A 14048-nucleotide genomic window follows, 5' to 3' on the forward strand; every position below is an offset into this window, starting at 1 on the left:
TGTATTTATTAAGTGGTTAAATTTTACATTGAACCACTTTTAATTTAACAAGTAATAAATTTACTGAATTTTAATAATTTTATCCACATTAAAATTTTAATTACGTGTTTGCATGCACATTTTTTTAAAAAATTATTAAATATACAAAATATTATTTTTCTTTTAAGAAGATTTTAATTAAAGAAAAAAACGAAAATTAATTATTAAAAAAATCGACGTTCAATTAAGTTTGAAAATGAATAATTATAGATAAAAACCAAAATTTGGATGTTTTGAACTACTTTTTTTTTGACATATTTATTCTTAATGTAAATGGTTGTCTATTGTTGATATTTTTAATAAGATTTGGAACATTGTTAATGTTATTTCCATTATTATTATTATTATTATTATTATTAGAATCTGTAATTTCAGAATAATTGTTACTAATATCACCAAATTCTTTTAATTTATCACAATTATTTTCAATGCATGATGTTTCGGATTCATTTGAAATAATATTTGGGGTCTTTAAAGGTAGAACTTTAAGCTTTTTGCTAATATTATTGAGTTCATTATCACAATGAGTATCTGTCTGGATACTATTATTAACATCACTTTTCAAATCATTTCCAACATTATTTAATTGACTTTTATTATTATTATTTAAACTCAAATCTCTTGTAATAGTATTATTTAGTTCATCCTCATTTCTAGCTCTTTTGTTAGAAGAACTTGTTGATTGTTGCGAAGAAATAAAGTTTGAAGTGGCCTCCTTAACTGAATTATGTACATTATTATTTATTGAAGCTTTAATAGCTTTAGCATTAATTCTAGATTGTTCTCTAAGATGTTTGGGAAGATCTTTGGCTCTCAAATGTCTAACTTTTAAATCGATCGAATCTTTATAATTCTCGACTTCACTCCAATTCATAATAAAACCAACAAAATCTAATATTGCTCCTCTTAAATCTACAACTGGAGCAGTCCCTGAAGAATTTGAAACCCCTGTAACTCCTGTTGAACTTGAACCATTATTGCTATTACTATTATTTAAAACTAAACCAATATACATACTTTGAGCAAAAATAAATCCATCTTTAGCTTCATCCTGTTCTTGAATAGCTTTTGGCCAAGGCCTAACTTGAAGACCCTTAAATGTTTCAAGTTTTCTGACCAAAAATCTTAATTTACTTTCAATCCATCCAATCCATTTATGAAAAGCTTGTTCATTATTTGATAACATTTTTACCTGTATAAAATGTTTATGCTTTTCAAAAAATAAAAATGGTGACCAAACATCATGCCAAGTTGCTTTGTCATTTTCAATATCTTGAATTATACGATAAGCTCTTTGAAGTTCATCTGTTATTACTCCTAAAGTTGTATGTGTAACATTATGTGTTGAATTCATTGAAGGAAATGCTGGTGTAATTATAGGCATTACATGTGCTCTATCTTGTGGATTTAAATTAGGATTCCATACTCTGAAACCCATTAATCCTGGTGTATTCTTAGGTACTTCTTTAATTTCACAGAGTATTACAGGATTTTTCCACTGCCATGTTTTATATATATAAAAGAATCGATTAATTATTTGACTTGGAGCAGCATTTGGATATAATTGACAAATTCTTGCTGTTAGTATTGCCCATGATATTCCACCTAAATAACCAAGTACATTACTATATATTCCTCTTGCCTTACTCCAATGTTTTACAAATCTTAAAGCTGTTCTAAATGATTCTTTATTTGGTACAAGTTGTAAAATCATATCATTTACTCTACAACCATTCAATGATCTTGCTGTTTTATCATCCACATTTTTAAGTAAATCATCATCCAGGGTATTTAAATCATTTGGAATTCTTGATAGATTTAAACATGCAAATAATAAATCCATTTCCATTCCATGATAAACCATCTTAATAATTGGTGTATAAGCATCAGGTACCGGTTGTACTTTTGTTACATTAATATCTTGTTGTAATTTTGCTAAAAAGAATGAAAAAAATGATTCTCTTGAAATATGTCTTGGTGCTATACATAAAGTATCAATATCAGATCCTGCTGCTACAACTCCTAATCTGTATGATCCAAATGTAAATATTCCTCCACCAGCAGAAAGAGCTTCTTCTTCATTCATACTATGTTCTAGACTTGCTTCATATATCCATTCTCTAACTAATTTATTTAAAGAAGCTAATACATATTCTCTTTTTTTCATACCTTCTACACTTTCATATAAATTCTCTTGTCTCATTGCAATTATTAAGTTTTCTGTTAATTTATAATCTTGAGGAGTTGCCATAGCTTCTGATATTGGTGGAGTCACACCATATTGCTTTTTAGGTACCGAAGTTAAACCTTTAGATAATTCCAAATTTACTAGATCCATTTTTAATCTAATAATAATTAATTAATAGAATATTTATTATATATTGATTTCAATAATTTAGTTATTATAGTATTCTTTTAATACTTTGTAATATACTACTTTCTCACTCTTTTTCTTTCCCCTTTTAAATCGAGAATAATGCCAGAGATGTAACTAAATAATCCAATAATATCTTTCAAGAACAAATTTTCTTAGATTCTTTTTTCTTCTCTTGTAAAATTCTCTATATATAATAATTATACCAACTTAATTTCCTATTTTTAAAATATGAGCTTTATATTTAAATTTACTCAGTCACAATTTTAGTTTATTATAATAATTAAAATGTTAAAATAATAATATATTATTGATATATGTATACACGAATACTATTTAATCAATGTATACTAATTATATAGAAATATTAATATAATTAAATATACATATATATATATATATATATGTATATTTACACAAATAAGTATATAAATACAAATATAAATATATATATAAATACATATATGTATTTATATTTATGAATTCATATATATAAACATGTAAGAATCTATTTATTATTAAGCTTATTTTCTACTTGCTCTCAAAAATTCATCAATAGAGCCATCACGTTCTTTGTTTTGTTTTGATTAGAGTATATTATTATAAGACTATATAATGATTATGCACTTTTTCAAAGGGCCAGGATTAATTATTTATGATAAATTTAAACAAGAATTCACTTTTATTTCTACTCTATATTAGGCTTTAAACAGCTCTTGAAAAGAAAAATCACAATTTTGATATGTTTAAACTCTTAATTTCTTTGAATTATATCGATCACTCCTTCTTTTAATGTGAATTATCTTAATACTTTAATATTAGTAAGATATTCTTATTTAAATATAAAAAAATAAACTTCTCACAATTTTAAGTAATTTATATTTCTTTTCGGTAATTGCATTAATTAATTATTCAACTTGTATATTGAATATATTGAATATGAACATTTTTGTCCAGAGTTACCGCCAAATATTTGGCGCCAAAGTCAATAATTCTGTATTTATTTGACAATAAAAAAACAAATCAGGAAAAAAAAAAAAAAAAAGAAAAGTAAATAAGGGACAAATGAGTAAGTTAAATGAGTTCTTTGAAAAGAAGAAACAAAAGTCGAAAGGTTTGGGTGACTTGAGTAGTACAAAGAAACCAATAATAGGAGGATTGAAAGGTGCAACAGGTGATCCAAATATATCATCAGTAATATCAGAAGGCAATATAGACGATTGGTCAATTAATACTGATGTAAAAGATACTTCAGACTTTTTAATTTCTAGTAAGAATTTATCGGTAGATGGTTTGAGAAAACCATCAAATTCTCATATGGTTGTTGCAGTAAAGACATCAAAACCTGATTTTGATTCTAATATATGGAAATCAAAGACAGGTGATTCTTCGGGAATGAATGGATTATCTTTATCAAAAAAGAATGCCGGAGAAGATGAGGATGGGAAGAATATGAATGATGAGGAGAAGGAAAAACCTAAAGAAACTTTAAAGTATAATGTAAGAGCAAGGTTAGCAGCAAGAGGACAAAAAGTTGATTTTTTGAATGCAAAGGATGCAATTAGTTCAATGCCTACGTTAGCAGCAGCAGTAGCCACTACAAACAAGCCAAGAGGTTCAAATTTGACTCCATTAAATCCTGTTGGTACATCAGGAAATGATTCAGATGCATTAGGTGTTGCAACTTCTACTAATACATTTACAGAGAAACAAGCTACTAGCACAGCTTCAGCAACAATAGTTGAACAAAAGGATAATTCATGTGAAAGTACTGATATGAAAAATGAAGAAAAGCATTCAGAAAATGATGAGAAGAGTGATTTGGAAGTTATTAAGCAGTTGAGAAACTGTAATTTATTATATTTTAATAAGGAGGTTGTATTTAATTGTATTGTAGATATTGAACAAAGCAAATTAAAGTATTCAAATATTGTTAAAGATTTTTAAATGAAATTTAAATTAGTTTAGATTATTTTTAATTTTATTCAAACAATTATTTATCAATTAATATTTTAGTGTATTTATTCGAATTTTTTTTTTAAATTTATTTCAATGATTTATATATCCGGTACCTTTATTTAGATCTTGTATACCGGCATTTACGTGGTAATAAAAAAAAAAAAAAATATTCTTTTTTTATTATTGGAAAAAAGTAGATTTTAAAAAAAGAGAATTAATGCAAAGAATGATATGAGTAGATTATTACAAGAATGAATCTCGGATCTAAGTACGAGAATTTGGAGATCCCAGAAAATATATATTCTCTTTTTGGAAGGAAGAAGTTAAAGACTAATAAAAATAGGCAAGTGGGGACCTTTGATACAGCAATTTTTAAGAATAAAAGAATACACCCTGTTTTGCAGAAAGACCATTTTAAGGCAGGCTTACTTTTTTATAAGAAAAAATATCATGAAGTGGTAACTCCAAGTCTACTTAAGAATGTATCCTTTAATAATAAAAAAAATTCTTCAATGATAACTTCAATCTCAAGTCACAAAGGTTTGTTAGCAATAAGTAACACAAAAGGTTCTATTGGGATTTATAACATCAGTGAAGTTCTGAAATACAGAGACCTGAACAATGGTAAAGGCCCAGAATTAAAATTCCCATTAGGATATGTATTAACAGAAAAAGAACAAAACAGGGTAAAAAGAGGTCGAAGTTTTAAGCTGGAACCTGTCAATTACTTAAACCCTGGAGAAAATGAAAATCATAGAGGGGTGATTTCTACTATTCATTTAAGTCCTTTTGATGGACAATTATTTATAACAAGTGGTTGGGATGGAAATATTAAAATATGGGATACTTTTGATGGAACCTGTGTATTTACTTTAAAATCTCGTAGTAAAATTAACTATTCGGTCATCAATCAAACAAATCCAAATATTGTAGGCTCAGCTCTACAGAATGGAAATGTTGGGATTCTAGACTTGAGAATTGGAGGAGAATTCTCTCAGACATTATTTTTGGACAAAAAAACTACAAATCTCAATTTAGACAGACCAGATTCACCTGTTCTAAGCATAGCTTGGAGAACAGATTCTGAACACATTTTAGCCAGTACATCCCAGAATGGTTTTATTCGACTTTGGGATCTCAGATTTGCACAACAACCTTTTCTATATATGAATAGTAATCTAACAGATTGGGAATTTGTACAAGAAACTAATAGTATAACCCCTTTATTGATTAGACAACAAATGATCTTGGAGGAAGGGAAAGATATCCATACCAAACAAATTAATCAAGAAAGAGAACAAAAACAAATTTGGAAACATCAAAATATGAAAATAGAGCTAAATGAAGACGAAAAGAAATTTCTCAAAATTGGTAAGGAAAGCAATTGTGAGGAAAAAAGTACCCCTAAAGAAAGTTCTAATGACTTCTTTAATTCTTATCAAAGCCATTTTGGAATTAGTGCACCCAAAACTATTGGCTATGCTCATGAAAGTGGAGTAGGGTTTTGTCAATTCCTTAAGAATGGTAGATACCTAATCTCCTCAGCTCATGATGGAACCATTAAACTTTGGAATTCTTTAAATGGAAAGAATTGTTATATTAATTATGATAATTTTGAATCTCAAACTTTCTGGGAGGGAGACGGACTAGTTGAACCAGGAATTGATGACCAAATTCAAAAATACTTTAAAAGGTTTTCAGTAGATTCTGGAGATCAAGATACCTTATTTCATCCAAATGGAAATGATATAGGTATTTGGAATATTAGAACAGGTAAATGCTTAAAAAGACTTTCTGCACATATTAATGCTAAATCTGTATCTGTAATTCACTTAAGTCACTACTCTAATTTAATGTTTTCGGGAGACCAAAGTGGATTTGTACATATATGGAATACCAGCTATTAGTACTATTGTTGAGTAGTTTCTAGTCATATTAATCTACTTAGCTGTTGAATTGTATCATTTGGATTTATTACATTATGTCCAATAACTCTTTTATCATTATAGATTTCGTGATCATTTCCACCAGGGTATGTTTTATCCCCAAAGAAGTGGATTTCATCAAACTTATTCTCAACATGTCTTAAACAATATCTTTTGTCCCATCCCTAAATGAAGAAGAAAGTTAAAAACAAATAAAATATCACTAAATTTGAATTCTAGAAATTTCTCGACTTACCTGTGGGAATACATCTATTGATATCTGCCCTCCAATAGAATATTGAAGATCAAGATCTGAAAACTCTTTTGATAAATCCTGAATAAACTTTTCTCTGATTCCATTCTTTTTGTCAAGCTCAAAGAATTCTAATCTCTCATCATAGGAACAATTTCTTCCAATTGGGGAAATATTCAACATTCCTGTTCTATATTCAATAAATGTACCTCTTTTGATTGGAATATCTAGATCTGCAATGTATCTTAAACAGAAATTGACAAATCTCTTGATGTTATCTTCTCCCAAATGTTTTGAAATGCTTTCTGAACTCACTTTTACTCCTTCATCGTGAAATACAACTCCATTTTCACTAAATATATAGTGACTACAAGCTAGCTCTAAAGATCAATATTAAATAAATTCCATTATAGAATAAAAAAAAAGAAAAAGGAAATAAATATACAGTAAACTTACCATTATTCTGTAATTGCTCACATATTTTACTATAATCTGACCCACTAACTACTCCTATCTTAACTTTGCTCTTCGCATTTTTAAGAGTCATTACCATGTCCTCCATTATTGGTTTTCGTGGTAAAGTGAGGGTCCCATCTAAATCAAACAAAAATAACTTTTTTGAATCCATTTGATTATTTTTTGTGTGTAAACTCAATTTCTATTGAACATTTATCTTAAAAAATAATAATAATAATAAATATTAAGCTAAATTCAAGCTTATTTATTTTTGCAATTAAAAATAGTTACCATTTATTTTGATGCTTGGCGCCAAAACATGCCGGTATGTAGGCTATTAAGCAAAAAAAGGCCGACCCCACACTACGATTAATATTATTAAGTAATGAGGATTTGAAATTAAGATAAAGTTGGTGAAAAATTATTAAAAGAAATTGCATTCAAGAGGTAATAAAATCAAAAAAAAGCAACGCTTAGAGATCAGTCAGAACAATTGAATTACCCTTAGAAAGCGTATTTTAAAGTCCAAGTTGGAAAGTACTAACATGGCAATAGGAGTGGATAATGCTCACGAAAAAGTGAGAGCATACAATGATCACATTAAAGATATTCAGAATTTTTTGGAGAATTTTGAAGAATATAATGAGAATGAAAATTCAGGAGAAGATGTAGTAATGTCAAATGCTAGGGAAGAAACGGAAAAGGAAGGATCTATTTGGAAACATAAAAAGTATATGAAATCCTTACAGAGTATATCTAATAGGGAAAAAAATGTTTTATATATTGAAGTTGACGATATATTGAGTTTTGGAAAATACGAAAATAAAGTAACAGAGTACAATAATTTGGTTCATTCAATTTTGTCAAATACTAAGAGATATGTACAATTGATTTATATAGCAGCAGATAATTGTTTACCGGTACCTACTCGTACAAATATGATTGATTTTAAATTAGAAGAGATGAATAATACTAAAAGATCTGAATCAATGAAGACATGTAATGTTCCAGCTTATTTGAGATCCAATTTTGAAGTTTACATTAAAGCAAGTAAGAGAATGCCTATTACGCCTTTAAGAGAAGTTAGAGCAGAGTATGTTGGGGGTTATGTACAGGTAAATTGTATAGTTACCCGTGTTTCTAATGTGAAGCCAAGAATACAAGTAGTTAATTATACATGTGAAGTTTGTGGTTCTTCAATTTGGCAATCTGTAGAAGGTACTAATTATATGCCTTTGTCTGATTGTGAATCAAGCCAATGCAAGAATAACAAAAGAACTGGAAATTTGAAGTGTAATATTAAAGAAAGTAAATTTACTAAGTTCCAGGAGATTCGAATCCAGGAGCCTGCTGATCAAGTACCGACAGGTAATGTACCTAGAACAATGAAAGTTATAGCAATGGGAGAGAATACAAGAAAATTACTACCTGGTATGTATGTTACTATTTCAGGAGTATTTCTTCCAGTAGTAAAGGAAGGATTCCAAGCATTCAGATCAGGTTTAACGGCAGAAACGTATTTTGAAGTTCATAATGTTCATAGTTATATTTCTAACAAAGAGGTTTCCTTGACAGATTATGAGAAGAAGCTGGTAAAGCAGATGGAAGCTGATGAGGAAAAGAAGAATAGAGAGGAAGCCCTTAACAGTTCAGGAGGTGGAGCCTATGAAGTTCTTCATTCACAATTTTATGATAAACTAGCAAATAGTATTGCTCCTGAAATTTTCGGAATGCTGGATGTAAAGAAAGGTCTCCTTTTGCAGTTAATTGGAGGGGTTACAAATCAAATGAATGATGGGATGAAAATTAGAGGAAATATCCACATACTACTAATGGGAGATCCTGGAGTTGCAAAGAGCCAGCTCTTGAATCAAATCACAAAAATTGCTCCAAGATCAATTTATGCTACAGGAAAAGGTAGTAGTGGAGTAGGTTTAACAGCTTCCGTAGTTAGAGATCAGAACACCTCAGAAGTAACTCTGGAGGGAGGAGCCTTAGTTCTGGCAGATAACGGGATCTGTTGTATTGATGAGTTTGATAAAATGGATGAATCCGATAGAACAGCAATTCATGAAGTTATGGAGCAGCAAACAGTTTCTATTGCAAAAGCTGGAATTACTACAACTTTGAATGCAAGATCATCAGTCTTGGCAGCAGCAAACCCTGTTTCAGGAAGATACGATCCCAGGAAATCCCCTGTGGCCAATATGAACCTCCCAGATTCTCTTCTTTCTCGTTTTGATCTTCAATTCTTACTTTTAGATATTCCTGATAAGGAGAAGGATCTTAAACTTGCTCGTCATGTACTTTACGTACATAAGAATGAAAAGGCTCCAAGCGGTGATTTTGAGCTTGATAGATCCTTATCTTCTATTCAGAGGCCTGGAATGGGAGTAAATCAAACAAGGAGCTCAGCAAAAAAAGTAAGAAGACGAAGAAACAATGATGATAGAGAAGAAGATGCTGAGAGTGAGAATCAAGATAAATCCAAATCTGATCAAGAACAGAGGGTTTTTTCCACAGTATTTATGAGATACTTTATTGAAAAGGCTCAAACTTATACCCCATTGGTTCCAAAAGAACTAGTTTCTGAGATTGTTGAACATTATGTTGAGCTCAGAAGAAGGGAAAAGATTGAACAGACTAGGGAAGATTGGAGAAAGACTTATACAACTCCAAGAACTTTGTTAGGTATTTTGAGACTCTCTCAAGCCCTAGCTAGGCTCAGATTCAGTAATATAGTAGAAAGAGCTGATTTTGAGGAGGCAACCAGATTAATGATTGAAAGCAAGAAGAGTGTTACAAAGCCAGGAAATACGAGTGGATTTTCAAATCCTGGAGCAAAGAATAAGAAGCACGATTTTAGAGACCAAATTATTGAGATTATTAAGGATTTACATAATAGACAAGCTGAGAGAACTACAAGAGGAGGTGAAGATGACGAATCAATGACTGATGGAATGATTGAGATTTCAATTTCTGAGATTGAAACAAGAATAGCTCATAGAGGGCTGCTTAAGCAGCAACTTGAGTTAGTTATTGATGAATACATAGAATTGGGAGTATTGTCCAAAAGTAAAGATGGACAATTTATTTCATTTATCACAGATTTTTCGTAGATTAAAGAATAACAGAAGCTGAGATAACTAGAATAGGGAGTAAAAGTATTAGAATTAGTAGATTCGTGTATAGCATCTAAAATTATCTTGTACATTATTATTATGTTGGTTATAACTTTTATCAATTGTATCACCTAAGAATGAGTTCTTACTACTCCAAAATCCGTATATTAAAGCTATGGACGGAATTGTCTCGGCAAAAAACGTATATAATGCAGTCCATACAGTGTTTAAAAGGATTTCTGGGTTAGAATTAACAATACCAAATCCTCTAAGTAGGTAGTATAGACTAGAGATTAGTAATGAAATTGGGCATACTAGAGTAAGAACTTGAATCTTGAACCTGAGTTTATTAATAGAGGAACTATAGGCTTTATTATAAATAAATAATCCTGAGAGTATTGAACTATTAGAATTATTTGACGATGAAGCAGTATTAACAGTATTTGCTGTATTTGCAGATGAATCCTGATTAAATTGTATAATAGATACCTGACCACTGTTCAACATTCCATATTGAAGGCAATTTGTACCTCTAACTTGATTAAAACCAGAATTAATAATATTAGAGTTTGTATTCCATGTAAAATTGGCATTTTTCGAAATTAAATCTTTTTGCAAGTCCTTATGCATGGCTTGGCGCCTATTGATTTGTGTAAATAAAGATGATCCATAATGTACCCAAAAATAGGAAAATAATAAATGTAAAAGACCCATTAGAATATATAGAACATTAAAAAGTACGGGGAACTTTTGAGTAATTAAAAGAGTAATGACTATTATTCCTCCACCAGTTAAGTATAATGCAAAATTGAGTAATGTGATGATTGTAAATTCAAAGCTTCTGGAATGTGTGAAAATTGAGCTCCATAATGCTATTACTATAGAGTAGGATGCAAGAAATACAATATTGATTAAATAATCAAACATTCTTAATATATTAAGTTTATTAATCAGTCCATTTTCAATAAATTTGGGTAAAATATTTATTGCCAAATAAACAATAATATAAAGTAATCTGAAAATAATTCCAATAGAGAATGTACTTAGAAAATAAGGCCTAATTTTTATTCCATTGGTTTCAAATACATTTTCTGTTGTATTTGACTCTAATGCTGATAAAGATTGAAATACAGAAAGTGCACCAAGCACAAAGTAGATTAAAACCAACAAGGTATTTAAAAGCAATCCAAAAAAAGATGAGTGCCCGAATAATGAATCATCGAGTTGTGATTTGATAGGAGAGAAGTCCATTTTTTTGTTATAATATTAGTGGATGCATGTGCAATGAAATCTTTATTTCCTGTTCATTCCAATCTTTAGTATATTTAAAATGGCTTAATAATTGTACATAAAATTTGAAAACTCATTCGTTAAATATTAAAGAGTAATAAGATATTTCTCTTAATATATTTAAATTTGAATTGATTTATCCAATTATTTTATTTTAAATAGTTTTGTATCATTAATTTAAAATTGTGTGTGCAAATAAATAAGTGGTTTATACAAATAATATACCCATTAATTTCATTCCATTAAATATTTTTCTTCATTCAAAAAGTGGAATAATTGGAAAATAATTACTTAATAAAAGTAATTAAATCCCTAAAATTATTGGGTTGCACAAATACTTTCAATCATTATTTCATTCCACTTAATGTTTATATTAACATGAAAATATTAGAAAATAACTCGACTAAAATATGGCGCCAAAGCGCTTTGGCGCCAAAACGAGCGGTATCTAAAAAAGAAAATGCATGCAATATTAAAGAAAAAAAATAATGTATGGCAAAATTTGAGGAAACAAAAATTAAATAGAATTAATAAGTATTAAAGAAGTAATAGTTGTTTTAGATATTTAATTATTATTTATTATTAAATCAAAATTTTTATAATTGAAGAGGAAATAAGTATAAAATATTTGACTAATAATGAATAAGATTTGAAAGAAAAGGGAAATATAGATCAAGTTTCTAATAAATCTGGCCTTATTTATTTCAGATTTTTACATTCTTTGTTATAAAATAATTCTTAATTAGTATTACATATTACTATTGCAAAATTAATTAATTAATAATTAATTAAAGTTATAAATATTAGTAGAAACGACTTCTGGAATATATTAAAAGTAAGGGAGTGGTTTTCTTTTTTCTTTTTTTTTTGAAATAACTAAATTATTATTGGAATATTAGAAGTTATGGAACTAAGTGAAACAAAATTGGAAGATATAAATCACAATTCTGAGTTTAATAAAGATAATTATTATAATGAAAAAAATAATTTGAATCATAATTTGGAGGTAAACAATTTAGATATTCAAGAAGTAAATAATAGAAGAAGTTCTACAAGATGTAGCATTAAAATGAGAACATCTTTGGTAGATGACCTTCATCAATTAATGCCAAGAGTAGTAACATTAGAAAGAAATGATCAAGGTCAAATTAAATATAATTTAAAAGTTCCTGCTGGAGAATTAATAAACTCAAGTCAATTTGAATTTGTTAATTTAATTAGTTCAGGAGGATTTGGTGTTGTTAATCTTTGTAAAAGTAATAATCTGGGAAATTTACCCAATGGAAGAGAAATTGCAGTAAAATTATTTACAAGAGGAGGTAAAGAAGGTGGGAGTAATCAACTTTCAGATGAAAGACTAAAATCAATAGAATCTGAGTTAAATTATGTTCGTATGTTTAAGCATCCAAATATTATAGAATATTATGGTATTTTAAATCCATCAACTGGTCAAATAGGATTTGCAATGGAATATTTGGATGGTGGAACAGTTTTTGAAGTTTTATATTCTAAAATTAATATTATTCCTTTAGAAATTAGGAAGATGTGGTGTGTACAATTAGTTAAAGCTGTGGCTTATTTACATGAAGGATGCGCTCCTTATAGATTTATACATAGAGATATTAAAACAATTAATATGTTAATCAATAGAAAGGATCTTAGCATTCGATTATGCGACTTTGGTAATGTTAGAGAGAGAACTTTTTCGTATTACAGACTAAATTATATGGGGACAGTAAGATATCTCCCCAGATCAGCAAAGTGGTTCATTATTATGAAAAACAGAGTATGGCAATGGTCTGGAGATGAGATTTTGAAGTGGGATCCCTTATCAAAATTTAATGATGATAATCTTTAATTAGTTGATAGAGAAGGAGTCCTCCAGAAATACCCTCATTTTTTCCACGTGTTTAAAAAAGTGTGTCAAAATGTCTACAACTGACCCTAATATGAGACCAAATAGTCAGCATTACTAAGAGATGTTATTACACTTGACATGAAGTATTAGAAATCTAAAGCTTGGTAGGCTTGATAAGTACCCAAAAGTCTGATAAAATGTTGCTAATATTTGAACCAAGTATTTGATAATAGCACAAGTAAGCAAGTCATCTCTTTTTCGTTCCTCGCATACTTATACTGATACTAATACTACTGTTACTACAACAACAACTACCACTACAACAACAACTACAACAACAACTACTACTACCACTACAGCAACTACTTCTACCACTACTACCACTGTTACCATTGCTATCACTGCTACCGCTGCTACTGCTACCACTGCTACTGCTACCACTGCTACTGCTACCATTGCTACTGCTACCATTGCTACTGCTACCATTGCTACTGCTACCATTGCTACTGCTACCATTGCTACTGCTACCATTGCTACTGCTACCACTGCTACTGCTACCACTGCTGCCACTATCATATTTGCCTCTCGCTCTTCCCATTCTCCTCCTCATCTTCCTCCTTTTCATCCTCCTTTTCATCCTCCCCCTCCCCTCTTTTGCTCCCCTTTCCTCTCTTCCAGGATTGTTAATAACTAAAATCATTTCAAGCATTTTAATTTGGCTATTATTAATTATAATTGATCCAATATTTCGATATGGTATTTAACTATTTAT

General features: G+C 29.4%; 8 protein-coding genes across 8 annotated transcripts; 4 read left to right on the forward strand and 4 right to left on the reverse strand.

Moving 5' to 3' along the window:
• Positions 1-277: 277 nt before the first annotated feature.
• Positions 278-2377, reverse strand: cgd4_930 (pap1p; poly A polymerase (eukaryotic type); the record flags this gene model as incomplete). Its single annotated transcript, XM_625694.1, has 1 exon — positions 278-2377. One exon carries the CDS (start codon positions 2375-2377, stop codon positions 278-280), a length of 2100 nt encoding a protein of 699 aa, XP_625694.1.
• A 1101-nt stretch (positions 2378-3478) lies between these two features.
• Positions 3479-4360, forward strand: cgd4_940 (hypothetical protein; the record flags this gene model as incomplete). The annotated part of the gene is made up of 1 exon (XM_625695.1): positions 3479-4360. The coding sequence occupies one exon, from the start codon at positions 3479-3481 to the stop codon at positions 4358-4360; it is 882 nt and encodes a 293-aa protein (XP_625695.1).
• Positions 4361-4623: 263 nt separating this feature from the next.
• cgd4_950 (WD repeat protein) lies at positions 4624-6279 on the forward strand (the record flags this gene model as incomplete). The annotated part of the gene is made up of 1 exon (XM_625696.1): positions 4624-6279. The coding sequence occupies one exon, from the start codon at positions 4624-4626 to the stop codon at positions 6277-6279; it is 1656 nt and encodes a 551-aa protein (XP_625696.1).
• Positions 6280-6302: 23 nt separating this feature from the next.
• cgd4_960 (phosphomannomutase) lies at positions 6303-7208 on the reverse strand (the record flags this gene model as incomplete). The annotated part of the gene is made up of 3 exons (XM_625697.1): positions 6303-6482; positions 6554-6930; positions 7007-7208. Coding segments are annotated over 3 exons (759 nt in total), but the record flags the coding sequence as incomplete, so codon positions are not given.
• A 343-nt stretch (positions 7209-7551) lies between these two features.
• cgd4_970 (DNA replication licensing factor MCM7 like AAA+ ATpase) lies at positions 7552-10125 on the forward strand (the record flags this gene model as incomplete). Its single annotated transcript, XM_625698.1, has 1 exon — positions 7552-10125. One exon carries the CDS (start codon positions 7552-7554, stop codon positions 10123-10125), a length of 2574 nt encoding a protein of 857 aa, XP_625698.1.
• A 54-nt stretch (positions 10126-10179) lies between these two features.
• On the reverse strand, positions 10180-11379 carry cgd4_980 (hypothetical protein with 7 transmembrane domains, possible signal peptide; the record flags this gene model as incomplete). The annotated part of the gene is made up of 1 exon (XM_625699.1): positions 10180-11379. One exon carries the CDS (start codon positions 11377-11379, stop codon positions 10180-10182), a length of 1200 nt encoding a protein of 399 aa, XP_625699.1.
• Positions 11380-12322: 943 nt separating this feature from the next.
• Positions 12323-13276, forward strand: cgd4_990 (Ser/Thr protein kinase; the record flags this gene model as incomplete). Its single annotated transcript, XM_625700.1, has 1 exon — positions 12323-13276. The coding sequence occupies one exon, from the start codon at positions 12323-12325 to the stop codon at positions 13274-13276; it is 954 nt and encodes a 317-aa protein (XP_625700.1).
• A 247-nt stretch (positions 13277-13523) lies between these two features.
• On the reverse strand, positions 13524-13985 carry cgd4_1000 (hypothetical protein; the record flags this gene model as incomplete). Its single annotated transcript, XM_625701.1, has 1 exon — positions 13524-13985. One exon carries the CDS (start codon positions 13983-13985, stop codon positions 13524-13526), a length of 462 nt encoding a protein of 153 aa, XP_625701.1.
• Positions 13986-14048: the final 63 nt, after the last annotated feature.

Source organism: Cryptosporidium parvum, chromosome 4, assembly GCF_000165345.1.
Source record: "Cryptosporidium parvum Iowa II chromosome 4, whole genome shotgun sequence".
Classification (NCBI taxonomy): Eukaryota; Apicomplexa; class Conoidasida; order Eucoccidiorida; family Cryptosporidiidae; genus Cryptosporidium; species Cryptosporidium parvum.